General features: G+C 34.7%; 2 protein-coding genes across 7 annotated transcripts in view; both read right to left on the bottom strand.

Annotated features, from left to right (window-relative positions):
- The window catches only part of klc1a (kinesin light chain 1a), a 54050-nt gene extending 31381 nt beyond the window's left edge, over positions 1 to 22669 (bottom strand). For 5 of the 6 annotated variants that reach the window (XM_051125192.1, XM_051125194.1, XM_051125195.1 and 2 more), the window contains exons 1-6: positions 22288 to 22668; positions 5669 to 5945; positions 5482 to 5547; positions 3185 to 3349; positions 3004 to 3082; positions 737 to 962 (exon numbers count right to left, since the gene is read on the bottom strand). In XM_051125192.1, coding sequence (XP_050981149.1) covers positions 737 to 962; positions 3004 to 3082; positions 3185 to 3349; positions 5482 to 5547; positions 5669 to 5944 — 812 coding nt within the window. In that variant the 5' untranslated portion in view covers position 5945; positions 22288 to 22668. Of the gene's footprint in view, positions 1 to 736; positions 963 to 3003; positions 3083 to 3184; positions 3350 to 5481; positions 5548 to 5668; positions 5946 to 22287 lie in introns of all 6 variants that reach the window. The other variant, XM_051125193.1, reaches the window with a different exon arrangement.
- A 1712-nt stretch (positions 22670 to 24381) lies between these two features.
- LOC127174758 (cytochrome c oxidase assembly factor 8) lies at positions 24382 to 27102 on the bottom strand. Its single transcript, XM_051125337.1, has 5 exons — positions 26823 to 27102; positions 26310 to 26507; positions 25999 to 26062; positions 25736 to 25826; positions 24382 to 24530 (listed from the first exon to the last, which is right to left on the bottom strand). Exons 1-5 carry the CDS (start codon positions 26961 to 26963, stop codon positions 24407 to 24409), a joined length of 618 nt encoding a protein of 205 aa, XP_050981294.1. The 5' UTR covers positions 26964 to 27102; the 3' UTR covers positions 24382 to 24406.
- Between the last annotated feature and the right edge of the window lie 251 nt (positions 27103 to 27353).

Raw genomic sequence — 27353 nt, 5'->3', positions numbered from 1 at the left:
TTAAGATATAATAGAGGTGCACTAAGTAAGTTTTTTACAAAAATATTGACTCTGCATATTAAGATGTTATAGAAGAAAGTATTTTATCATGAAACGAACTACAACACCTTCAAATGATACTTACACCATTGCTCAAAAGTTCAGGGTTTTTAAATGTTTTTGAAAGAAGTCTCTTATATAATCACCCAAGAATAAAAATGAGTAAAAACAGTAACACTGTGAAATATCACTACAGTTTTGAACAGCCATTTGATATCTTTTTAAAAATGTAAAATGTCATATATTTTAAAATGTAATTTACTGCTGTGATGCAAAGCTAAAATTTCAGCAACATTACTGTAGTCTTCAGTGTAACATCATCCCTCAGAAATCATTCTAATATGCTGATTTGATGCTCAAGAAACAATTCCTATTATTATTATTATTATTAATTAATTAATTATTAAACTTTTTTTAGGGTTATGTGATAAATAGAAAGTTCAAGTGCAAAGAACAGCACTTATTTGAAAAAGAAATCTTTTTTAGCATTTTAAAATGTCTTTACTGTCACTTTTGATCAATTTAATGTGTCCTTGCTGAATAAAAGTATTAATTTTTTTCAAAAATAAAAACTTTTGAATGGTAGTCCACAGAAGTGAGCAGTATTTATGACTAACATGCTTAAAACCATACAGTAAAGTCAGCTTATTGGACAGTAAACAAATACATATTAAAAATCTGAAGTTTTTTTGCTGACCTGTAGACAAGGGCGAGAATGTTAAGCATGGTGGCTACATCAGGATGATCGTGCCCAGATGTTTTCTCCAGATCTTCCAGAGCCTGTTTGCAGAGAGGAACGGCCACCTCATAGCGGCCCTGTGAGGCGTACTGGATCACCAAGTTGTGGAGGGTCCTGAGACGAGCAGGGATCTCATAACCGCCCTGCTGTGCTGCTGCCACTGCACTGCTGTGAGGAGGCTGGACTGGAAAGACAGGAGAGAATGAGATATGTTTTTCTTTGTAAAACAAACTGTATAATACATGTTAAAAACAACTAAACTGTATGATGTTCCATACAGTAGGCAGCAATATTATAATGCCTTTAAAGGTGCATCACTTTTGTCTTTGTGCATAAGGAAATACGCGAACACAGTGAAGTTATGATCAAAAGTTTACATACACCTTGCAGAATCTGCAAAATGATAATTATTTTACCAAAACAAGAGGGATCATACAGAATGCATGTTATTTTTTATTTAGTAATGAACTGAATAAGATATTTCACATAAAGAACATTTACACATAATCCACAAGAGAAAATAATATTTGGATTTATATTAATGAACCCGTTCAAAAGTTTACATACACTTAATTATTAATACAGTGCTGTTACCTGAATGACCCACAGCTGTGTTTTTTTTGTTAAGTGATAGTTGTTCATGAGTCTGCTGTTCTTCAGAAAAATCCTTCAGGTCCCACAAATTCTTCGGTTTTTCAGTATTTTTGTGTATTTGAACCCTTTTCAACAATGACTGTTTGATTTTGAGATCCATCTTTTCACACTGAGGACAACTGAAAGACTCATATGCAACTATTACAGAAGGTTCAAACACTCACTGATGCTCCAGAAGGAAAAGCGATGCATTTAGAGCCGGGGGTGAAAACTTTTGAACAGAATGAAGATCTGTACATTTTTCTTATTTTGCCTAAATATCATATTTTTTCCATTTAGTACTGCCCTTCAGAAGCTACAGAAGCTACTTGCACGTTTCCCAGAAAACAAAAGTGAAATTTACCCTGATCTTCAAATTCAACAAGTTTTCACCCCCGGCTCTTAATCCATCATTTTTCCTTCTGGAGCAACAGCGATTGTTTGAACCTTGTGTAATACCTGCATATAAGCCCCTCAGTTGTCCTCAGTGTGAAAAGATGGATCTCAAAATCATACAGTCATTATTGGAAAGGGCTCAAATACACAAAAATGCTGAAAAACGAAAAAATTTGTGGGACCTGAAGGATTTTTCTGAAGAACAGCAAGTAGTTTAACTGTTCAGGACAAACAAGGTGTATGCAAACTTTTGACCTCAACTGTAGCTATGTATAGCTATGCGTTTGAGTTAAGATGGTCAATTAGCAAAAATCAATAAGTAGCATCTTTCTAAGCACTTCTTACCAACACCGTCATTTATAGGCACAAGATCTAAAAGCGTGCAGTTCCCAAATTGAAATTGCCTCAGACTTTAAAGACCAAAACAAACTTGAAATTAGCTGACACAAATAAACTATGAATTATCAAAAACATGGCAAAACGACAGTGAGAGGATTACATTGCCAGAACTTCAGGAATAAGAAGAAAAAGAGATTAATGCAATCTTTCTTAGAGCAGATTAATGTCAGCCTCTCTGAAAACCCCTGCTGGAGATCATTTGCTGCAGGGATGCATCATTGAGAGAAACAGCCGTCTGGCATTCATGTGTCAGAATGAGAGCTAATCTGAGCACGCTCAGAACTCGGCAGCGTCAGCCTGCGACATATGATCCCGTAAACTCCCGTGCACTGGAGCGCTCTCTGACACAACATAACCCGCGCTGCCCTTTGATCCTGCTTCACAGTCAATGAGCCAATTATCAGGCAGGAGAACAGAAAGTGAAGGGGAGGAAAGGAAATACAAGACAGGAAACTCTTTCTAGAAGAAAATAAAGGAAGGAACTGTTGTTTGTTTTCCTTGCCCCATCAACCCACTGCACATTTTAATTAATTTTAAATTTTGCCATCTTTTCCACTCTTTATTTTACTAAAAAACAAAAAAAAAAAAAAAAAAAAACAAACAAACAAAAAAAACACTGTGGTAAAACATATTGATTCAAACAGAGTAAGCCGAGCATAAATGTAACATTTTTGCCCTCTTAAGCAAATTACATTTTAAGGTCACTGAAATGTGATATTTTAAATTTGACTATTTTTTCTTTGTCCTGTGTTTTGCCCGGTATGAGGTCTAGAGAAAAGTGCTACTGGGGTACTTACTGCCAGGTCCCGGTTCATCCTGCTCATCTGGGAAAAGATCATCCAGTGTCTCCCTACTGGAATCAGAGTCCTTGTCATCCTGATGAGATAGAGGTGGAAGGAGGTGAGACTTGAGAAAAAAGACACAGAGATAAAGGCTCTGCGATAAACATCAGGAGGATTAAATAAGATTGAGTCTCACTGATGGGCTGAGGTCCTGGTCATATTTCTTGAGCTGGTTCATGAACTCCAGATGTTTCTTCTCCTCCTCCAGCTGGGCCACGCTCTGCTCACTCTTCTGCAGGCGCTGCTGTGTTCCTGCCAGCTCGTCTCTCAGCCACTGGTTCTCCTGACACAGCCTCCGCACCTGGATGACAAGAAAAGCAGCCTCAGGGCATTTTCACACTAGAGCTTTTAGACTAATTTGTGGAAGCGAAAAGCAACAGTGGCAGCCCACTTTTTCAGCAGCCATGGTTCATTTCTTCTTTCAGATGAATACAATCAGAGTTATATTTAAAAATGTCCTGTCTCTTCCTAGCTTTATAATGGCAGTGAATGGGTGTTGAGATTTTGAAGTCCAATCAAGTGCATCCATCATAAAAAGCACTCCACAAAGCTCCAGGGGTTAATAAAGGCCTTCTAAAGTGAATCAATATCCTGAAAAATATCCTGTAACTTTATAAATTGTTATCTCTAGTTTCTGCTAACTGTTGTACACACATTCACGAGAGAGTGGCGTTCCAGCAGATGATGTAGGACATAGGCGTAGCGTAAGCCTCGGTGATGCTAGTCTTGTAAAAACCAAATTTTGTTTACAAAAAAGGAAAACCAGTCTCCGCTTGGCTTATATCGAAAACCTCCTCTACACTTCCACGTTCGTCACTTCTCATCGGATCGTATGCTACAGATAGCATACAAAAATACTGATATTTTTCTTATACAAATGCATCGATTCACTTCAGAAGGCCTTTATTAACTCCCTGGAGCCATGTGGAGTACTTTTTATGATGGATGGATGCACTTTATTTTGCTTCACAATCTAAACATCCATTCACTGCCAATATAAAGCTTAGAAGAGCCAGGACATTTTTAAAAATAACTCTGATTGCATTTGTCTGAAAAAAAAAAGAAAGGGATATACACCTAAGATGGCTTGAGGGTGAATAAATCACAGGCTAATTTACATTTTTGGGTGAACGGTATTTTGCCCTTTATTTCACCCATAGTCAGTAAAAGAAAAATCCTCAATAAATCCTTAAACCAAACCAATCAGTCCAGAGGTGAACAACAACATTATAACTGAATCACATAATTGACAGAAACAATAAAATACAAAACTATTTACAATAAGTCATACAAAATATATTTAAAAATATATGCATACACTGCAAAAAAACAAAACAAAAAAACAAAAACAAACAGTAAAATGCTTGAGCAAAAACCTGTTAATTGGTCAACTGTAAGTTGAACCATATGCACTGAAAACTTGCAAATTTTACTGTAAAACAACTGTATGTTTTTGGAAGTCTACTTTATTCAAGCATACTTTATTCAAACAGATATTTCTAACTTTTTTTTTGTTTTTTTTTTTAGCATTAACATACAATAAGATGTTTTGTGTTACATTACTGTTAAGTGTTTAATGCATTATCTTATTATCCTATAGGGTTGTTATTGATGGTGTTTTGTCTTTTTGTGTATGACATGTTTTATGGACAGGCCACTTATAATTAATTCATCTTTCTATTTCACCACCTGTATTATTATGGTGAATTGTCTCTTTAGTAAAGTTTCCATAACTGATTCAGCTATTTTCCTGTTCCTGTACATGAACTGTATTGTATACAAAGTGCTACAGAAACAAAAGTGACTTGACTTACAGCATCACTTTTTTCTAAAGTAAAAAGCAGATTTTGGTATACAGATAAGCAGATCATACAGATTGGTATACTAACAATATATCTGTATTAAGCAATACAGGCATTACTATGCAATCCTGTAAAATCTTTACAGTGAATTTTTAGCAACAACAGCCAGCTTTCACCATAAATTTATTAGGATTCTTGTTTACAGTGTATGATATTTCTTGGTAATTGTAGGTAATTTAGTAATTAGCCAAGAATTTGATTAAACAATATTTTTTAAATGTACTTGTGGCTTATAACAGTTTGTGCTGTGCTGATTGATTGTTTTGATAGACACAAGTGCCATTATATGTAAGTGGCTATTTTTGGCACTTATTTTTGGCACCTTCTCTTCCTGAGTGGTTACCCATCTGAAGTGATAAACTGCCTTATGATAGTACTCACTTTGATTAAATAAATGTCCAATGCCAAATAATATAATATGGAATACCATGTGAAAATATATCAAATTGGAGCAGGAGGATGGAACCGAATTTGAGTTTGAACTTTGCAATCAAACCAACCTGTGCACCTATACACCAATGAACCTGAGAGCATGGTTTAATTTTTGATGTGGTGCAGTGTGTGTGTTTACCTGTGCTCGAAGCTTCTGTTTCTCTGCCTCCACTGCACTCAGGTGCCCTGAAAGAGCCATCATCACCTGCACGGATCAATAAAAGAAAAAAAGAGAGAGAGCATTCACTGTGTTACCATAGTGACAAGAAAATATATTCAAAAAACAATCACTGTTCCATTCCACTATGTAAGCATTTTCGCAGCACCTGTGCTTCGCTGAGGCCCAGCTCCAGCATCTCCATAGAGCGTTGGATCATGGCTGTCTTCTCTTCGACAGCACGTCCCTCCTGGCTCTGTTTGAGGCAGCGCAAGGTCCCCATCAGCCCCTCCAGGATGGCCTGATGTTCTGCACGGAGCGCCTCCAGCCCCTGCATGACCTCCCGTGTCCGGCATAGCAGCTCATCCTGGGACAGCTTCTCTCCAGGGTCCCCCTGCCCATCCGTCTCCTTCACGCAAACCACGCTCGACATGTCCTCACGCATCCTGCAGAGAAATACAAGGATGTGAACACAAGTCTGGGAACTTTTCCTATTGATGAGCGTGCTTGTATAATTGATCAGACACTGAAGGCAATTAAATGAGAGGTCGTCTCTTTCTTGCTCTTACGCCCTTAACGAATAACTCAAGTCAGTGTAAATGTGAAGTGCCAAAGAAAATTCCACAAACATCTCTAGGCAAAAGATTGAATTCCTTACCAACACACATAAAACACCTTGGGAACTGGACCCAGAATGCACTGTAGAGGTTACATGGCCACTGAACCAAGCAACTTAGTTTTATTTGCTTTTAATCCAGATTTGGCTGCAGTCACCGAGTTAAACATCCACATTGCCTTCAAGAACTTATATAACAGGACTAGGAACCTATAGAACAGCTTATGTGGAGTAAATCTGCTTGGCACACTTGCAAAGCTTTAAACAATTACAGTTTCACTTAACAGAATTCAAGCGCAGCCAACAAACATCAGTGAGAGCAAGATGTTATCTCAGATTTAAACAAATTAGTCGGTGCACTATACAGATAATCAGATTTTTCAGAGAGTGGTGCTTCCTTGGGCAAAACACACTGATACAATGCTATGAGGCTCTAGGGGCTGGGTAAGACATTTTTAGCATGTGCTATGTGGCTATTAAAGCATTTTGGGTAGTTTATAAATGGTTGCTTAATGGTCTAACATTAGCCTCTATGATACTGTGGTCTCTAGATACCTAGGCTCAGATCTCTTCTTCATCGGAAGTCTATGGGATTTTTGCTTGTTTTAAAGCCTCAAGGATACTTGTGCACATTAAACCCAAAGTATACTTCATTTTAATGTGAATGCTTAGCGTATGCCTATCGCCAATAGAGAGTAATGTGGAAAATAAGTGTGTTCTGCACTGTTGGTACCAGATGGACCAACCGTTGTGGCTTCTGAGTGTGTTGCATTGGCAGCGGAGTCCTACTACAGATTCGGGTGTGCAATGAACTATATTTTTTCAAAAATTAGATTAAAAATCACATTGATTTGTTGATGTTTATTTCTTAACCCTGACTGTTCGTGCTCTACCGATTTATTCTGTTGAGAGCCATAAATGCGGTATGTGAAATGGACAACACTTCCCATTTTTGACACATATTCTCTTCCTGAGTGCTTACCTATCTGAAGTAGTAAACTGTAATACATACTCATGTAGAGCATTGATTTGATGTGTACTATGATTTTGAGGCAAATAATATAATGTGAAAATACATCAAATGGGAGCAAGGAGATGGAATTGAATTTAAATTTTGTACTTTGAAATCACACCAAAAATGTTTGCCTAGGTTAATTTTCTTAATTATATGACACACCCAATTTAGCTAGCAGCATTCCTCCAATTTTCACGGAGATTGTAAGATGGTGGGCCGCTCTAAGGTAATTAAAGGCCTGCGACAAGAGGTTGTTTAGATGAGGGACAAATAGATGACACTTTCAACAACTGCAAGAGACGTTGGTCATTCCAAATCTATGATTTCCCAAATACTGCAGGTTTACAATGAAACTAATTCATTTAAGTCCTTTAAAAAGACAGCATAATGCACAGACTCTCAATGGGGAATTGGTTCAACACTGCAGCTGGAATTGCTTGCCAGTTCAGTGCTCTCAGGGATCTGTCTCAGGGTTTTTAAGAGAAGTCGGACTAAAAGCACACTCTGCAATGACCAAGCCTTTCATCAGCAGAAAGAATCAAAAGGCTCCATAGTTCACTTTAGTGATGAGAGCAAGTTTAATTTATTTGGGGTCTGATGGAAACCATTTTGGTTTGGCATCAAACTGAGGAAAGAAGTCAGTGAAAGGTGGAGGAAGAAGTGTCATGGTTTGGGAGATGTTTTCTGCAGCAGGAGTTGGGCCTTTTGAACAGATACATCGCAGGTGAATGCAAATGTTCATCAGAACCTCCTTCTGCAACATGCAGTTACTTCCCTGCAAGCATCTCCCAATCAGCCTGCAAATTTCATGGAAGACAATGCTCCCTGTCACACTGCATAACAGGTAAAGCAGTTCCTTCCTGTTGAAAAAAGCAGCATATACTGGTTAGGTAGGTTTTGAAGCATTAATGCTGGTTTATGCTGGCTTAAGCTGGTCATGTGCTGGTCCTAAGCTGGTCCCTCCTGCTCAGGACCAGCACATGACCAGCGTAAACCAGCTAAATGACCACTATGTTCATTATTACATCCAACAATACCTCAATCGCTCAATCTGAGATATTCTTGTCTAACTTACATCCCAAAACAAAGAGGGCGGACTGTTGCAGCTGATCTGAGGTAAGACGCTCATGTCAATCAGCTATCATGGGAGCGGCCTCTGTGGGTGTGACAGCACACTGACAGGCATCTGAGAATGGCTCAATTTGAAAAAGGGGATATTATTTTTACAGATTAATTAAAAACCACTGCATGTATTTTTATCATTATAGGGTAGATTTGTACATACACTGCTAACACACATTAATGTTCAAACAACATGAAAAAGTGAACTTAGCATCCGATGACCCCTTTAACAAGACTGAAAATCTCTGGAAAATCTTTTGCCAAAAAAAATATGGCTAAGAAACCTACTACAGTTACCAAACTATGGAAGAGACAGGAAGAAGAGCGGACCAAGATCACAACATCGCAGTCTGAGAAACTAGTGATTCAAAGCACTTCCTACTTATTTCTGACAGCTGTACCCCTCCAAAAATTTAGTTGTAATCTTCTTTCATGCTACAGTGGTTACTGTTCTCTAATTTTGATCACTGGGGTTTTTACAAAATTAAGGTTTTTGTTGAAATGCTTGGATATTTTGTCAAACATGTTAGTAGTACAGTGGAATACCCACAGCTAATAATCCGTCAAATTTTGAGCGATGAAGATTATTAGATATTTCATTAAAAAAAATCAAGTATTTATAGATCGTTCTCTAATTTTGATCTCCACTGTATTACTTGTGGAAATTAACCCAAAATTGACCTTTTCTGAATGACAAATACAATACAGACTACTGCCACCTTCTGGTATGGAAAGTTATTTCCGCTTACATGGGTGCAGAACACACATGCTAGTCGGCCGTGTCTTTGGGGGTGTTCAAGCACAACATTTCAGCCCGAATGCAGGTGACTTGAGGTGACACCATAGTAGGCGCCCATTTCTGCTAGTTCTATGTTGGTATGGTTTATCTGGACCTTTATCATCCACCAATTTAAATTGAAAGTGTTAGGTTATCTCTAAGGAAACTAACAGCGGACTACATCATTTAAGGATCATTCAAGTTCGTAGCACAAACAGTGCAGAGTTACACATCAACATTTAATACTTAGTGTTGTAAGTATAAGCAACAGTAGCGATGTTTGCTTTCACTCAGAGGTGTGACAACAACGCAACAATTTAAGAGGCTCCTTAATCTTTCCAGTCTGGCACAGGTACACAAAGTAGCTGTCTTTGTTGTTTCCAAGACACAACTCACCTGGAAAGGCAGATCACGGTTGCTAAGGCAGTGGGTGAGGCACGCTAGTGCAAGCGCACTGGGAGTTGCAAAAACCCAAAGAGCAGGAAGAGTAAACCTGAGATTGTTGCCCTTTTAAACACAATACATCCAGACTACAGTGAAGATGTTGGGAAAACCCATTCATTTGAAATAAACACGTCTCCTCAGCTTTCTTTTCTCTTGTGAAAACAAGCGTACAGTCCCCTCCTTGCAATGCTGATGTAAAGAAGAGGTGGGTCTACGTGCTGCTCCTGAGCTTTGGGCCTGTGCTGTATTCCTGCGGGAAGGGAAATGGGAAGTGAGACGGCAGAGATTCATGTGACCCATAAAGAGGCTCGTCGTCTGGCATGTGACAACCACAGGGCAGGAAACACCAGTGCATGATGGGAATCAAAGTACTGATAAATCTGCTGCACAGATTGTTGAGAACAGACCAATCTTCATAGCTCTCTTCCAACAAGGACCACCAACTCAGACTCTCATTTAACCTAGAAACCCCCAACAATGTTAACAACAACAACATTAGCTATTCTTGGCAACAGTATATATTAATTTACCTTTCTAACATTAACAAACATGTTACATTTGCCTATGTACAGTATGAAAATGGATATTTAGTTTGCTAAATATTATGTTTAAGAGTGTTAATTAAATTATTAGTGTTTTTAAAGACTGTGACTAGGCCTTTAAAATCAATATTTATATATGATTTAGAGCTGTAACTAACGATTATTTCAGTAATCGAGTAATCTTTCAATTATTCTGATGATTAATCGAGTAATCGGATGATTATAATAATTTTTTTGTTGAAATAAAAGTAGACCTAAGCAAACAACAGCCTTTAAAATGACCTAAAATACATATATAATAGCAATGAGGCAATAATGAGCAAGTAATCGTATGGTTTTATTGATGAAAACTGTTACATAATGTTACAACAAATGACTGCAGCGGCGCCAACAGCCTGATTGTTTTTACACTTTACTGGGCGATCTAATCCTTCTTTAATATTGACGAAATAATATTTCATTCAAATGTCCACTTAATCTTAAATATTTGGCCATTTCTTTACGAAAGAAATCCTACAGCCACTATAATTTCTTGAATATGTGGACATTAAAACACAAAGTTATTTTAAAATCACAATGTACAGTTAGTATATTCAATGATGTATATTATGATGTATCATATAATGATGTACTATCCTGTGATTGCATAGGTTTATAATTATTTACCTATATAAATAGAGCAGCATTTTCTGTAAACAGAGCCTCTCTGAAATGACCATACACAATCTACATACATGTAAATAATTAAAGTCCACATATTAATCCTGAATTGGACATATTTATTTAACTGAATAGTAGCATTTATGAATGCACAACAGCATTATGCTTTATTATGATTTTTTTTAATGGGTTTAATATATCATGCAGTCTTGAAAAACGATCTAATCATGTGCTTCATGGATTCTCACCCATGAAATGCACCACTTTCGGTATTTTGCCGGTTACACAAAGCGGCAATGTGACAGTCCTAAATATTATATAATAAATTAAATATATATGCATACATATCTTAGATATATACATGTGCAAATATGTATTAATATATATATATAAATATACAGAGTACACACACACACACACACACAAACATTATGTAAACAGATTTTTATTTTGCATGCAATTAATTGGTTTTACAGCCCTAATTGTGACCATATTGTGTGTGGCAAAAGTAGAGCTGCAAAACGATTAGTCACGATTAATTGATTCAAAATGAAAGTTTGTTTACATATTATGTGTGTGTACTGCGTTTATTTATTATGTCTATAGAAATACACACATGCTTATATTAAGGAAAAATGTTAGATTTGTATGTAAATTAAGTGTTTACATACAAATACACACAATACAAACAAATATTTTTTTAAAATACTTACATATATGTGTATTTACATATACATAATAAATATACACAGTACACACATGGATATAGTATGTAAACAAACTTATTTTTTTTAAGTCGACTAATCGTTTTGCAGCCCTAGGCAAATGTAATCTAAACGTAAAAAACTCAAATACTGGCAGATATAACTGATATGGTACTGATATGCTAGGGCTGGGCGATATGGCCAAAAAAATTATCAGTCGATCAGTCGATATCGATAATTATCACGTTAAATGTCAAATTTAAAGTTTCTAAGTTTACACTTCATGTTTTTTAAATTCTTCACACTTTTCCAGTCACAACAAAATCATTTCTTAGTTTTGCTTGTGTTATTGAGTAATATTGTTTCAAATCAAGAAACATGTTTGTTACCTGATAACATTAATAACAATAATAATATATTTTTGTCTCTTGTAAATACATTTTTGATAGTAACTTGAGCTAGGATGCATATGTAGATTTATGTTCATTATCAAAATCAGTAATATCTGTAAAAATTATAGCAACCTCATTTTCATTGACTGTTTGAGGGACTTTTTTTAATTTATTTTTTTAATTAACCATTGCTCTTTCATAGTATCATCCATAGATCATGATAATAACAGTTAAAACCACAAATATAGCACCTCAATAACATGGTAAAAATGTCATGCTTCCTATGTATTTGTATGACAAACAGTAGTCTAAATACATTTAGTATAAATGCATAAACGCTATAGCTTAAATCACAAAAAAAATATTGTAATTATATTCCATTACTCCTCCTTCAATACATTTAATACATGTCTACATTAATAACGTAATAAAATTTGACACAAATATACCCACATTTCTGACACAATACCACTGTGCAGTTAGTGCTACTACAGCAAATCTATGGTAAGCGAAGACGATTTGTAGATTAAAAAGCCTTCTGACTGTGTTGTTGCGCACAGTGTTTCTCCTGTTTGTCAGTGCTATTTGATCTGGCTTTAAACAGAGTCATTTGTGTTTGTCACTGAATTCAAGCGCTTCATACTATAATGTGCTATAATGTATCTCTGCTTTTCAGAGTAAGAAATTTAAACTTAACCGACTTTTATCCCGTTTTCTAACGTTCAGATGGGGTTATGTAACCTAACATGAAAACTGACTCATTATATTATCGTTTACACGCAAAAAAGTGACAAAATAACACTCTCCTTGTTTTGAACCTATTCTGCATAATGATGACATGTTTTCAGATGAATTAAAGAACAAAGGTAGCAGGGGGACAGAGAAAGGACACAGGAAAGATGAGCAAATGCACGGTAGAGATGGAGATGCAGATTTCATGTTGCTGTCTGAAGTGTAAATGTGTGCTTCAGTGCTTTGTGCAGGGGTTATGCAATTTCTGTTCTTCAAAGCACACAGGATGCACTAAATATAACTATATGTCTTAAGGTAATAGATCATTTAATCCACTTTAAGTAATACTTAACGGGTATATAAAAGACAAAGAGAAGCAACAAAGTTGATAAAAAAAAAAAGGAGGTAGTGATTCTAGAAGTTCCTCTTGCTTTCACATCCAAAAACCAAGTAAGTAAAAACATTTAAAACTGCTATTGCAACTTTAGGTAAAAAGGCAAGTTTGTTTTTTAAGTGCGCACAATATAAGCACACATTCCAGGAGTTTTAATTGGTATTTAATTAGGTACTTCCACAGCCCCATCTGTTCAAGTACCTTTTTATCAACACCCTAACAGAAACACGTTCTGTTAAAATCATATTACACTGGATGGCAATTATTCTTACAATGATTCATTTTTAAATTAAACCACTGATACTGTGGGTAAGAAACAAGACTCTCCCTTTAATGAGGCACAGTTTGTGTTTCACAGGTTTTGACAGTTCATCTGGCATTAGTTGCACTGTTGTAAAGAAAAGAGAAGTGCGAATGAGTCAAGATTGTGGCAGAAATCTACATCTGTCCTGTTTCTTCATTTATATTTAAAAACAGATATTTTATTACAGGTTTAATCCAAACTCATTCTTTCCTTAAAAAAGGAGCTGCATGTGTTAACATCCACATTAAAGGAGAAGTCCACTTCCAGAACAACAATTTACAAATAACTTACTCACCCCCTTGCCATCCAAGATGTTCATGTCATTCTGTCCTCAGTCGCAAAGAAATTATGTTTTTTGAGGAAAACCTTTTTAGGATATTTCCTCATATAATGAACTTGATTGGTGCCCCGATTTTGAACTTCCAAAATGTAGTTTAAATGCAGCTTCAAAGGGCTCTAAACTCCAGCCGAGGAGTAAGGGTCTTATCTAGTGAAACGATCTGTCATTTTTTTCAAAAAAATAAAATGCGTTTATTTTTAAGCACAAAAGCTTGTGTAGCACAGGTTCTGGGATGCACGTTCACGTACTATTGAATCATGTAGAAAGGTCACGCTGAACATAGGCGGATCTACAGACCCAGTGTTTACAAAGCAAACACGCAAAGACTAAGAAAGTGCAAGTCAAACGCGGTTCACAAACAAAAAGGTACAACGATGTCAGACAATTCTGAAGTTGTGGGAGAAAATAAGATGGAGTTTTTCGCCATACTCTACCTTTTTTAGCTGGAATACACAGACAATGAACTTAGACGTGATTCGTAGTAGTGATGGGAAGTTCGGATCATTTTACTGACTCGGACCTTTGAGTCTTGCTCAGCAAAATGGACACATCTTTTTTGAGTCATTTTGTTCATTTTAGCAAAATATAATTAAAATGTTACGTGTTACTTCCCTAACACATCTACTGCTTACACAAACGTTGATCACACTACAAACAAGACAAAACTATAATGCTGTAAGAAACAGAAAAGATTAATTAATTGTTTACCTGGGTCTTCAGTCTATGATTAGCTCACCTCACCTCTTATCTGACAAGTTTTCGGGTTTGAGTCATTCGTTCATCACGTGACAGCCCCATAAGATGAACGAACGACTCGAAAAACCCAAAGACTCGAAACAAGTGAACAGTACAGAACCTAATAGGACGTTGCGTATGCGCGGCTGAACGAATCACTCCCCGAGACGACTCGTTCTTCCCGAGTCACATTAAAAATCCGTTCAAAATTAACGAATCATTCAAGAACGCGCATCCCAGAGCCTGTGCTACACGAGTTTTTGTGCTGAAAAAGTATATAACTTATTTTTTGGAAAAAAAAAAAAATGACAGATTGTTTCGCTAGATAAGACCCTTCTTCCTCAGCTGGGATCATTTAGAGCCTTTTGAAGCCGCATTTAAACTACATTTTGGAAGTTCAAAATCGGGGGCACAATTGAAGTCCATTATATGAAGAAAAATCCTGAAATGTTTTCCTCAAAAACCATGATTTCTTTACGACTGAAGACAGAAAGACATGAACATCTTGGATGACAAGAGGGTGAGTAAATTATTTGTAAATTGCTGTTCTGGAAGTGGACTTCTCCTTTAACTAAAAATAAGACATTAGTTGTGATTATTTTAATCTTCTGACAGCCCTGATATTTTAAGTCATTATGATTTAAAAATACAAAATCTGAATGTTTCCAAGTACCTTGGACTGGATTTAGAAGTTAGAACATTTATGAAGCAGGACAGATTTTGAAGCACAGAGAAATTTAAGTTTTTTTGAGAGGCAGCAGAAATGTGGCAGCCAAAGTGTGAAAATCTGACTCAAATCCGTTTAGTAGTTTGTAGTCTGAATGTTCAGCAAAAACATTAAATCCATCTGTACATGGTTTTAAAAAATTACAATTGTATTTAAGACTGTCAGATGGGACTTCAAGTAAGGTTTTTTTTTTTACAATGGGTACAAATGGGTTTTCTTCAATTGCACACAATTCACAGCTGTAAACTATGTTGTATAGAACAGTGAACTGGAAATATTTTGAACAGAACACATGCATAAACTTGTCAAATTCAGCAATGCTGCCTGTGTTTATGTTCTATTGTCTGCGTCAGTTGTGCAGCACCGTGGCAAGATATCATGAAAGACAAGAGTACAAGGAACATTTACACTTTTCCCAAATACAAAAGAGCAGTGTGCACAAATCCTAACAGTATGAGATCATATGAAGACAGTTAAATGAAAAACAGGCCTGAACACCTCCTACGCAATTACAAATGACAACGATCAGTCTTTTATTGCTCAATCTGGATAGGCTAAAACAGAGGAAGCGATGCAGTAATAAATAGAGGAAGTTACGGTTTGAGAGCAGAGAGCTGAAGAGATTGAGCAGGTTAGTGAAAGGCTCATTACTTAGAGCTGTTAAGCCGATAGAAGTACTCTAGCATGACTCACAACCCTAGCTGTCCATTGGGAAATACTCTCCTGTGACCTCAAGAGGAAGGGAGAGAGGGGTCGAAACCTTAATGCCTGTAACTATAACAACATGCATGCTGTCGAGTCACAGGAAGAGATATTGCTGACGTTACAGGAAGGCCACACACCAAGGGAAAAAAACAGGACCGAGATTAAAGAAATAGTTCCCAAAAATTACGCATTAAAAATCTCCTCTTCTGTGAAAAACAACATTTTAAAGACTACCCTGGTCATTATTTCAGCCCAGTCTTAAGTGTCACATGATCCTTCAGAAATCATTCTAATATGCGGATTTGATGCTCAAGAAACATTTCTGATAATTATCAGTAGGGCGCTGTGAAATGTGTTTTATTTTTCTAGACTCTGTTCTAACGGTTAAAAAAAAAAAACACTCAAAAAGCATGTCTAATTAATTGAAATCACGAAACGTACACAATTTAACAGCAATTTATTATAAGCTAGACAAAATTAACCTTTTTAAATCTGTATGAAATTCATTTTTTAAATTGAGATTTATTTTATTTTTTATTTTTTTCTAGATTGCATTTTAATGGTTTCATTTAATTTTCTCTGATTAACTGATTTTATATAAAAAATTATGTTTTAATAAATTAATAATGATCATTAGGCCTACATTAAGTCATTTTTCCTGTCACAGTTTTTTCAAGTTAAAACGAACTTTTTTGACGGGTTGTTGTGCAGACCTTTAAGTTTCTGCTTGTATATGACATAAGGATAGTTTTTCTCAAAAGAAACAGTAAAATTCTCATGAAGTGACTCTTAGAGCAGTTCTAAAAATTGTTTATGTGATCATGTGCTCATAGGCGGCAGAGACTAAAAACACAGAGCACGTCAGGCACGCTTCAGTATGTGTGCAGTAAACGAAACAGCACATCTAGGGCCCTATGAAATCATTTTTAATTTTTCCCAAATTCCATTTTATTTTTTTCCAAATTCCATTTTTTCCATTTTAATTGTTCTGGATTCCATTTTTTTCCATTTACATTCTTGACTCCTTTTTAATGGTTACATTAAATTTTATGAATCAAAAAGCATGTCTAACTAATTGAAATCATGAAACGTATACAATTTTACATCAACTTATTAAAAGTTTAACAAAAATTGCATGTTTAGGGCCCTATGAAATGTTTTTTTTTTCCTCACCACATGTTTTATTGTTATCAAATTCTGTTTTAGCATGTCTAATAATTTGAATGCATACTTAATTGATTCAATTTTATTTTTAAAAGTCTCATGAAATGTTTTTTCCCATCAGAAATTCTGTGTTGTGTATTTAAAATGTTCTGGTTATCAAATGAAGGTATAAAACATTCATTTCAGTTATCTTTTAATTACTGAAAATTAAGCTAACATTATTTTTTGGCAAATAAAGGGGATTTAGGTTACTATAAAAATTAAAACATGGAAGAAATGTTGTTTGATTATACCCTAAAAATAATGTTTTTTTTTTGTTTTTCATTTTAGTAGTAATAGTAGTAGTAGGCTATGTTAACTCTACTGAACAATAGTAATATATTTCTGGCACAATGCCTTCAAATTAAACCAGACTTTTAAATTTTAGACGGGTTGCCGTGAATACCTTTACAGTTCTGTGTGTATGTGATATGACGCTAGTTTTACTCAAATGGAAGGGTCAGATGCTCATAATGGAACTTCAGAGCAGTTCTGGAAATGTTGTTCATGTATTTATGTCCTCATTTAGTAAGACAAGAGACACTGAAATCACCACAAGCGTCACGCACTTTAGTATGTGTGTAGTAAACAAAACCGTGCGTCTGCGCCATTCATCAATGCAGAAACATACAGAATATGCCGGATTCATTTTTAAATGGTATTTTTGCAGCTTAATATTCACAGACACTAGTCCATATCACGTTTTAATTTAAGTGTACTGACCTACTTTTGATTTATTCATCCAAAATTTTAAAATTCTGTGACATTCCGCATTATACAGTAAATTCCATGTTAATGATCATATTGCATGATTATTTGAAATAATAAAATACCTTCTGTATCATTATAAATGTCTTTTCTGTCACTTTTGATTAATTTAATGCATCCTTGCTGAATGAAAGCATTCATTTCATTTGAAAAAAATCTACCCAAACCTGTATATATTGTCAATGTGAAGTATCAATCTAAGGGATAACGTTGTTGGCGAGAGGTAACATTAACACTGAGTATCTAGGCTGGTGTCTTGTGTCCTCAGTTGCCTTGTTTTGCCTTGAGCTAGAGACCACCATGAGAAAGTGCAGTGTGGTGCTTCATTTAAATGAACTCTGCATCAGAATGTGATTGCCCTGACACTTCAGTCCAACCCACTCAGCTTCACAGACGCCAGCACCTCGGATTTCTCAAACACACTGTGTGAATGATAGAACACTGTGTTATACTCAGACTTCACCTTATTTCTGTGTTACTTTTGGGAAGTATCTTGATACTGTCTGCATTTTAAGTATCAGCTGTGGATGAGCAAAGAGGAAGAGAAACACTGTTAGCAGAATTAATTCATTCAAAACCATCTTAATGTGAAGACTAGGACCTATACTAATTCTAAAACAAACAAAAACACAACAAAAGTAGCAATGTGAGTTTGTTTTAGTACATATATCATTGTAATATAATTTACTGTTTGACGTTTATGCAAATACCATGGCATACACAACCAGTCAAAAGTTTTTAAACAGTAAAATTTTTAATGTTTTTTTAAAGGTGTCTCTTCTTCTTACCAAGCCTGCATTTATTTGCTCCAAAGTACAGCCAAAATTGTACATTTTTTAAATATCTTTTACTATTTAATAATTATATAGTAAAAATATAAGCAGGGCTCAATGCTAAGGATTTTTTCTACAGTGGTTCAAATTTTTACTTGCCCGGTCAAAATTTTCACTGGCCCTGCTACAAAAAAAAAAAAAATAAATAAAAAAAAAAAAAAAAAAACAATAATTGCTTTTATCATTGTTTTGACCCATGTTATCTTTTATTTTAATAAATAAGCTTATATGACATCAACATTTTACATAATTAAATTGTACAATTCTCGATTCCAATTTCGATATCACAGCAAAACCTACTAGCCTAACAAATACAAAGTTCAGACATTACTTGTTTGTTCAAAAATAATTTTATTATTATTATTATTATTATTATTATTGAGCCGAACCTCTTTGACCTAAAATTATTTTTTAATATTTTACTATTATATTTAATATAAAGTGTTGGTTACACTGTATTTTAAGGTGTCCTTGTTACAGTGTAATTATACATTTAAGTCCTGAGTAATAATAACTACATGTACTTACTATAAGGTTAGGTTTTGGATTAGGGTTTGACTTTGCGTTACCTGTAATTATGCATATTTTATTGTTATTATAATAGTACATAATAAGTACAAGTAAGTACAGTACAAGTAATTGTAACATATGTAACAAGGACACCTTAAAATAAGTATAAGTAATTATTTTGTTTTTATTTTAATATTATTTATTTTTAATTTCATATTTTATGATTATTATTAAAATGTTATATGTAATTAATTCAATTATTAATGAAATGATATCATTTGATTTTAATCATTAATTATAATTTATATACTTTTAAAATATTAATTATTAACTTTTCAGTTCCCTTGTGCAAGTTTTAAAATCTACAGACAGCATAGTCAATCAATGCACAATGAACGTTTTTAGTTTGTGTGTGTGTGAGAGAATTTTGAGTAAATGTGTAATTTTCATTTCAGAAATGTAGAAAGTCAGGTGTAAATCTCACCTGTTGTCAAAAACAAAATGCACTTTGTAGAACCATATATACTGGCTTCATACTGGCAAATGGCCACCTGCATTCCTGGTATGAATATGAGCCATAAAACCACTAGCACCACAATAGTAAAGCAACCTTAAAACAGCCCATAAAACAAAAAACTGTCACATTTCCATCACACAGACGTCATATCCCATAGATGAACACGTTCAGTATAATCAAGCATCTGCAGCAGCACGAGTATGAGTGGCTATAAATTCTGCTTGTGTTCCTGTGAAGTCAAATTTATAACTATCCCATTGATTCATCAGAGGAGAACCAGCCACCTTCTCATTGAGAAGCCACTGCAGCAGAGCCCGAGCTCGCAGCTGGCCACACATTCACACCGCTCAGAGACTGCGTCTCCTTCACCAAAGCACAAATGCTTTCACTGAGCAAAGACGGACTGTATGTCAACCGAGCAGAGCAAGCCATCTGCATACTAACGAAAAAAGATGCACGTCACGCGGCAAGATCAAGCACCTTGTGCTTGTTGTCACGCAATCTTTTTTTTTTTTTTTATATTTGAGTGACGAGGGTTACAGTGACAAAAATGATACGTCTCATTTAAAACAATTACATCAAATTCCTAGCAGCAAACAATTTAATTTGACACTATTCATCACTCAGACAACTGGTCTAACAAGCTCCTATTTAAAGGCATCATCTAAGACCAGCAGAACCAGTTCAATAAGACATTTATTAGAGAATTAGGCAGCTCTTATTAGAGAGAACCCTAACTAGAGAGCTAAGTCAGGATCAGCAAAATGATTTCAAATGGTTACGAATAAATCTGAGTGCATCTCAGACATACAAGCTGAGATACACTACCATTAAAAAGTTTGTGATTGGTAAGATATATATATATTTTAAATGCTCACCAAGGCTGTATTTATTTGATCAAAAATGCAGTAAAAACAGTAATACCTGGAAACATTATTACCATTCTATGTTAATATATTATAAATGTAATTTATTCCTGTGATGCAAAGCTGAATTTTCAGCATTCTTACTTCAGATTCAGTTTCACATGATTCTTCAGAAATAATTTTAATATGCTCCTTTGGTGATCAGTTTTTAATACTGGTTCTTATTATAATCAGAGCTGAAAAGATTTTGGTGCTTAATATTTTTGTGGAAACATGACATATACTACCAGTCAAGGTATCTGAACAGTAAAAACAGTACAATTTTGAAGTATTTTGGCTATTTATATATTCTATTTGAATATATTTTAAAATCTAATTGATTTCAAAGCTGAATTTTTAGCATCATTAATCCAGTCACATGATCCTTCAGAAATCATTAATATTCTGATTTGCTGCTCAAAAACAATTTATTATTATTATTATTACCGTTTTTACGTTTAAAACAGCTGAGCAGGATTTTTTTCAGGTTTCTCTGATGAATAGAAAGTTCAGCAGAACAGCATTTTTCTGAAACAGAAACCTTTTGTAACAATATAAATGTCTTTATCATCACTTTTGATCAATTTAAAGCATCCCTGCTTTAAATTCCCCCTCAAAAAAAAAAAAAAAAAAAAAAAACAACAACAAAAAATACTGACTCCAAGCTTTTGAATGGTACAGAGTATAATGTTACAAAAGCTTATTATTTCAGATAAATGCTGATCTTTGAATCTTCTATTCATCAGAGAACCCTGAATAAAAATTGTACTCAACTGTTTTGCATGTTGATAATAATAATGATAATAATAATGTTTCTTAAACAGCAAATCAGCATATCAGAATGATTTCTGAAGGATCATGTGACATTGAAGACTGGAGTAATGATGCTGAAAATGTAGCTTTGATCACAGGAATAAATTACATTTTAAAATATATTCAAAAAGAAAACAGTTATTTTAATTAGTACAAATATTTCAAAATTGTACTGTTCTTGCTGTATTTGGTGAACAGAAGCAACATCTTTAAAAACCATTAAAACACTTACTGTTTATATTTAAAATAGAAATCTTTTGATCTTTTGTAACATAAAAGTCTTTACTGACACTTTTGAAAAATGTAACGTGCCCTTGTTGAATAAAAGTATCAAATTTATATGATTTGGTTCAATACGTCAAGGCTTGATGAGCATAATATACTAATATATATATATATATATATATATATATATATATATATATATATACACACACATACATATATATATACACACACACACACACACATACATACATTTACATATACACATACATATTACATATATATATATATATATATATATATATATATATATATAGATAGATAGATAGATAGATATAGATAGATAGATATAGATATAAATCAGGTATTTTCAATAAGGGCTCTAAAATGTCAAGGACCAAGTTTGAGCTCCACTGTTTTAGGGCTCTATCACAAACACATCTCTAGTGCACTGACTAACACTTATTAATTAACATAGATCTGTTACTGGTTTAAAACTAATCTAACACTGATCTTCTGCATGGTTTAGGGCTGTATCAGACAGCTCTCTGGTGCAGTGACTAACACTCATCTGCTGTGTGTCATGGCCTGACTGGGCTTTTGCCTTCCTTACTCTCTCCCCTGACTTAATATCACACGTCTGGCTTTTAATATCATTCATCTAACGATTTACCAGGCTTAATAACGAGAAAGCAATCTCTGAGTTGTTTAAAAGCGATGTAAACAGTCATTTGACAGGTAGTCCGACACTCCCAGCGAGCCTCGAACGCGTGAGTTAGCTCGTTAGCATAATCAAAATCTTACCGTTCTGCGGAACATCCAGATCATCCACAACCGTAACAGGGTTTGTTCCTCTTCGTCCCACCACAAACCTCAAGGCAATACAACGCTCCGCAGCCTGACTGTGAGGGTTTGGAGCAGAAATCGGGCAGCCGGAGCAGTTGTGTGTGTGTCCTCTCTCCAGTCTTCCGGAGCTCGACGGGGGAAGTTCCTGCCAGTGACAGTCCGATTCCTCCTACACGAGCTCAAATCACAGAGTGGCACAGAAACAACAGACTCATAATTTCATAGTCATAATGTGCACAGGCGGTGTTGGCGAAAACACTCGGATCTCAGCTCAGACGCATCTGTCTGAAGCTGCTCTGGGTGAAAATGGCGTTGTATTTCTCCCGGCAGGTTCCCTCCTCCTCATTATGATGTCATCCCAGGATTAAAGGAGGTTTGACAATCTGCTCTCATAGATTTTGAGGAGAAATTTGAGAAAATTCTGCGCTATGATAACTAACGTTACTTATATTAGCTGAATTAACTGTTTCTGTTAATTTCACTTCTGTGCTCAAAGCATTTGGTAATCACTGAACTCCATTTCCACTCCTGGTTTTACATGTCCACACTCAGGGTATCAGCAGGATTTTTAAAATCAAATTAAAGACTTTTTAAGACTTTTTGAGGGCAAGGGCAATGCCAGTGGTAACATATTAAACTGTCAAATTTCACAGTTTTCACAAAAACACAGTTTTATAAATTTCAAAACTTCACAATTCAATTATTATATTTATTATGATTAATAAAATATTATATTAATTAAATAACATATCCACCTTCTCTTCCTGTAAGAGCGGGCAAAGCTTTGTAAATTTTATGAGTCTGGCTTTCGATCTCATCCACGTCCAGCTATTTTTAGCTGTACAAAAACGGCTCGTTTTGCTGCTTGATATTGTAAATTGGTGTGTCCTACCACATTATTTGCATGTAATATTTTAATTATGAGCACACTGGTTTGTAGAGCAAACAGTTTTACCATTTTAGATTTTTAAAATGCTTTAGCATTAGCTGTCAAGCCACTAGTTTACAATTGCAACTGCGTGCTTGCTGCATATGGGTCAAATTTTACTTTGATCTGAATAAAAACAGCAAAAGGGCTCATTGAAAATGCACATCCATTCTCTGCCAGCAGGTGGTGCTTTTGGAACGGCAGAAATATAGCAGTTTCATCTATAAATTTAAGACTTCTTGAAACCGTAAGACTTTCTTTTACCTTTTTAAGGACCTGCAGAAATCTTTTCGCCCTTTTATTCAAAATTTTGTGAATTATTAAAGTATATCTTAAACTGTATTTTATGTACCTCGATATTGCAATTAATGGATTTCAATTTGTTATTATCCGACTGTGATTAATACATAATAATATTGACAAAGTGGCAAATAATTTAGCTTTGAATTTATTTTTAGTTTTTTTTTTTTTTTTACCAAATATTTTCCAAAATCATGTTTGATTCAAGAGATACTTCACGATTCACAGATACTTCTCACAGAGAAGTATTTACTCTGTCACTGAATATCTTTACTCTATCATGAATATCTTTTAAGCGTAATATTCAATAAAAAAAAAATGTAGATTATGTAGTTAACCAACCAACCAAACAAACAAAAATTATAAAAACCAAAACCGAATGTCATGATTTACTCACCCTCTTGTCATTTCAACCCTGGGTCAAAATATCTTCTTTTATGTTCCACAGAAGAAAGTAAGACTAAAAAAAGCATTGGAATAGCATGAGGGTAAGTAAATGTAAATAAAAGTTTCAATTGCGGGTGAACTATTCCTGTAGATTTCTAAAGGATTCTACAGAACCATGCATCTTTTCAATCAATGTGTAACTGCAGTTGCGTTAATCATCAGGTTTTGAAGGGTTATCAGACTGAGATTGTAAAATTTGATTTCTTCTCACTGCTGAACACTGATAATGGAAAATCTAGCTTGATAAGCTGATTACACGCTCATATATACAAACACAGCCAGACGAGCATGTTCAGTATTTCACAACGGTTCAAGATTTTGCAGCAATCTTTCCTCTATACTATGCTTTCACTTCCACATTAAGACAAAACCAGTGATTGATTTACAGTCTTTATTTGCATTTCATGTAGTTCTGCCTTTCTCTCGTCCGGTTCCCCTCGTCTGTCCAGTCAGTATCCTCCATGTGTTATGTAGAGTGACTCTCGCCATCATAAGTGTAATGGTGAAATTGCGTCTGTACCATTCCCTGAAACGCAAAAGGTTTGAAAAAAATGAATAACAGGGAATTAACCCTGTAAAGCATGACATCTTTTAATTTTTTGAAAATCACATTTGATACATTAGGCTTTTATGGTCCATATAGTATGATACTGAATAATGGTATGATATAGAAGAATATGGAGCTCATACTCAAGTAAATAAGTTTTATTCAATGGCCCAAACCAAGCAAAAATATGCAGAAAATAAGATGAATTCTGGTAGCTTTTAGTGTAAGTCAAAACTAAAACGCATATAAATATCACTGTGGCAAGCTTATTAGCTTAAAATATTTCCAGTGTTGCTTGTCGTAATTGCATTTTAACTAGTAACATTTATAATTAGATAGCTTTCTAATTAAATTATTACTACTAAAAATTCCAGTTACAGAGCTCCTCAATTCAATTCTGACTAGTAACAATTCCGATTAAATGAATCTCTACAAATTAATTTTTACTAGTCACGTCTCCATTGACTTCCATTAATTTTTAATTACAGAGCTCTACAATTGAATTTTTACTAGTAAGAATTACAAGTACTAGTAAAAATGCAATTACAGAGCTCTATATTCAATTTTTACTAGTAAAAAAAAAAAAAAATCACATAAAAGATATATTTAATTGCAGAGCGCTGTAATTGAATTAAAGAGCTCTAATTCAGTTCTTACTAGTAGCAATTGAATTAGAAAGCTCTCTAAATAGAATTCTTAATAGTAAAAACTGATTAGAGCTCTCTAATTGAAATTCTTACCAGTAAAAACTGGATAAGAGGCCTCTCTACTTGAATTAAAGAGCTCTCTAATTATAATTGTTACTAGTAAAAATGCAATTACGACAAGTAACCCTGGGAATATTTCTCTGGGAAGCTGGCCATAATCACTCTATATCTCCCAATAATATGTCTTAATAGTTGATATTTAAATGCTTAGTTTTTGATCTTTGTAGTTTTTGCATTTACATAAAAAATATGTATGGATAAATCAAGTAAAGCCGATTATCTAGTACAGTAAGTGTTCTTAAAGTGATATTGTTAGTACTTTGCAATATTACTAACAATACAAAGGTTTAAGCAAAGAATTGTACAGTTATAAGACATTTTACTTGCTCAGAAAGCATGAATTATCAATGACAGTGCAGATGTGGAAAATTGTAGATATTATTTATTTTTTAAATAAATATAAAGTATTTATCTCACCTGTTATAACTGGCATGCCTTGTGATGTTTTTGTCCAAAAAGTGTTTGTAAAATACTGCCATTTCCTCACTGCTTAAAGTCCTTTTCCTTCCTGGAACCAAAATAAATGAGACATTATACAAAAGGCATGTCCCAAACAAATACCAGGTTGATCAATACGTGTTTTTCCAATCACCGATTCTTTAACCTGTACATCTGGTTAAATCTTTGCCAGTTAATGTGATAAATATACTGTATGCATTGTTCATATTTAGACAGCTCACCATCATCATCTCTCTCTGACAACCCTTTTGTGGTCAGTTGTGATTGCACATATTCTTCTTTTTCCTGTTAGAAAAAAATAAATTAATCCATATGAACTTTGCTATGTGGTTCTATAAAGAAAGTACATTTTCAAAGTCTCTGCAGCATATTAAGCATTTTCTGCAAGCGGCTATAAAATATGCATTTACAACACAATACTGCACCCTAGTGGTGATAATGGTAAAAGAAGCACTTCATGGAGGATTTCAACAGTCACAGTAACTTTTCAACATGTTAAATGTGTTTCCTGCATCAAATCTGTGGTTCACACCTTGGTAAATGTAAAGTTCTGTTTGGTCCAGAACTCGTGGTTCCAGTCTTCGGTCTCCTGTCTCAGATGCCTCAACTTCCTTTCCAGTGGGGTCTCATTCTCTGGGATGTGATAGATGATCGGCCTCAGGTTTGACAGTCTGTCTGGTGGACCGATCCAGTCATATTTTGATGAGGCTGCTGGACTGAATCCAGTCCTCTACAATCAAAAAAGATTAAAACAAGGCAGCATAAAAATTCCAAAAACAAAAGCCAGCTATAAATATGGATAAAGTAGGCAACTACAGGCAACTGTATCTACAGTAGCAACTTTTTAAAAAAGAAAAGTATACATAAAAATTAAATATCAATAATCATTAAGAAACCTAAAAGGAAATGTAAAGATTGTGCAGTTCTAAATTAAATAATAATAAAACAGCATTTTTGGATGTTTTTCTGAAGTGTCAGATGTGTAGATGCTAATGTAGTTGCAATGATGTTAATTAAAAAAAAAAGTTAAAGTTAAACGACAAACCTCTGCTCGTTTGGCATGTTTTGGTGGTTGACTTGAGCTTTGTCGATGACCTCGACAGGGGCTCCTTAATGACAGAAGAGCGCGTGTGTAACACGGACGCACAGACCTAAATATTAAATAACTACCTGTTTTTACATTCATCGTTAATAAGTCATTGACCTTGACCAAAAATAATAAATACAATTTCTTCACCGGCCTCCGTTACAGCATGAACCCTCAGCATTACATTTTTAACATGGTGGATTATTTTAAAATAAAAGTCCTTTCCTTCACCCATGCATCAGTACTGCATCAGGATATATAATTTTGTGAGAAAATAAAAAAACGTAACGTCGCGTTCTATAACAAAATGCTTTGTGTTGTATGTGATTTATATTTTCAACAAAAATAAGGATTTTTGTAACTCTCTTGCGGGTTCCACTTCCTGTACTTCTGGATTTAATCAAACTGGACGACCAAAACATTCAATGAGTCACGAAACGACAACGTACTGTACATTGTCAACGTTAGACACGTTTTTTGAATATTTTA

Source organism: Labeo rohita, chromosome 13, assembly GCF_022985175.1.
Source record: "Labeo rohita strain BAU-BD-2019 chromosome 13, IGBB_LRoh.1.0, whole genome shotgun sequence".
Taxonomy (NCBI): Eukaryota; Metazoa; Chordata; class Actinopteri; order Cypriniformes; family Cyprinidae; genus Labeo; species Labeo rohita.
Note: the sequence above shows the minus strand (reverse complement) of the source record. Positions and strands in the feature narration are given on the sequence as shown.

Excerpts from the sequence above, each read along its gene's own strand:
- LOC127174758 (XM_051125337.1), bottom strand. The coding sequence starts at position 26,963 with ATGAATGTAAAAACAGGTAGTTATTTAATATTTAGGTCTGTGCGTCCG. Across the intron at positions 26,063-26,309 it reads AGAACTTTACATTTACCAAG|GAAAAAGAAGAATATGTGCA; the intron begins GTGTGAACCACA and ends TTTTTCTAACAG. Across the intron at positions 24,531-25,735 it reads AGGCATGCCAGTTATAACAG|GGAATGGTACAGACGCAATT; the intron begins GTGAGATAAATA and ends TTTGCGTTTCAG.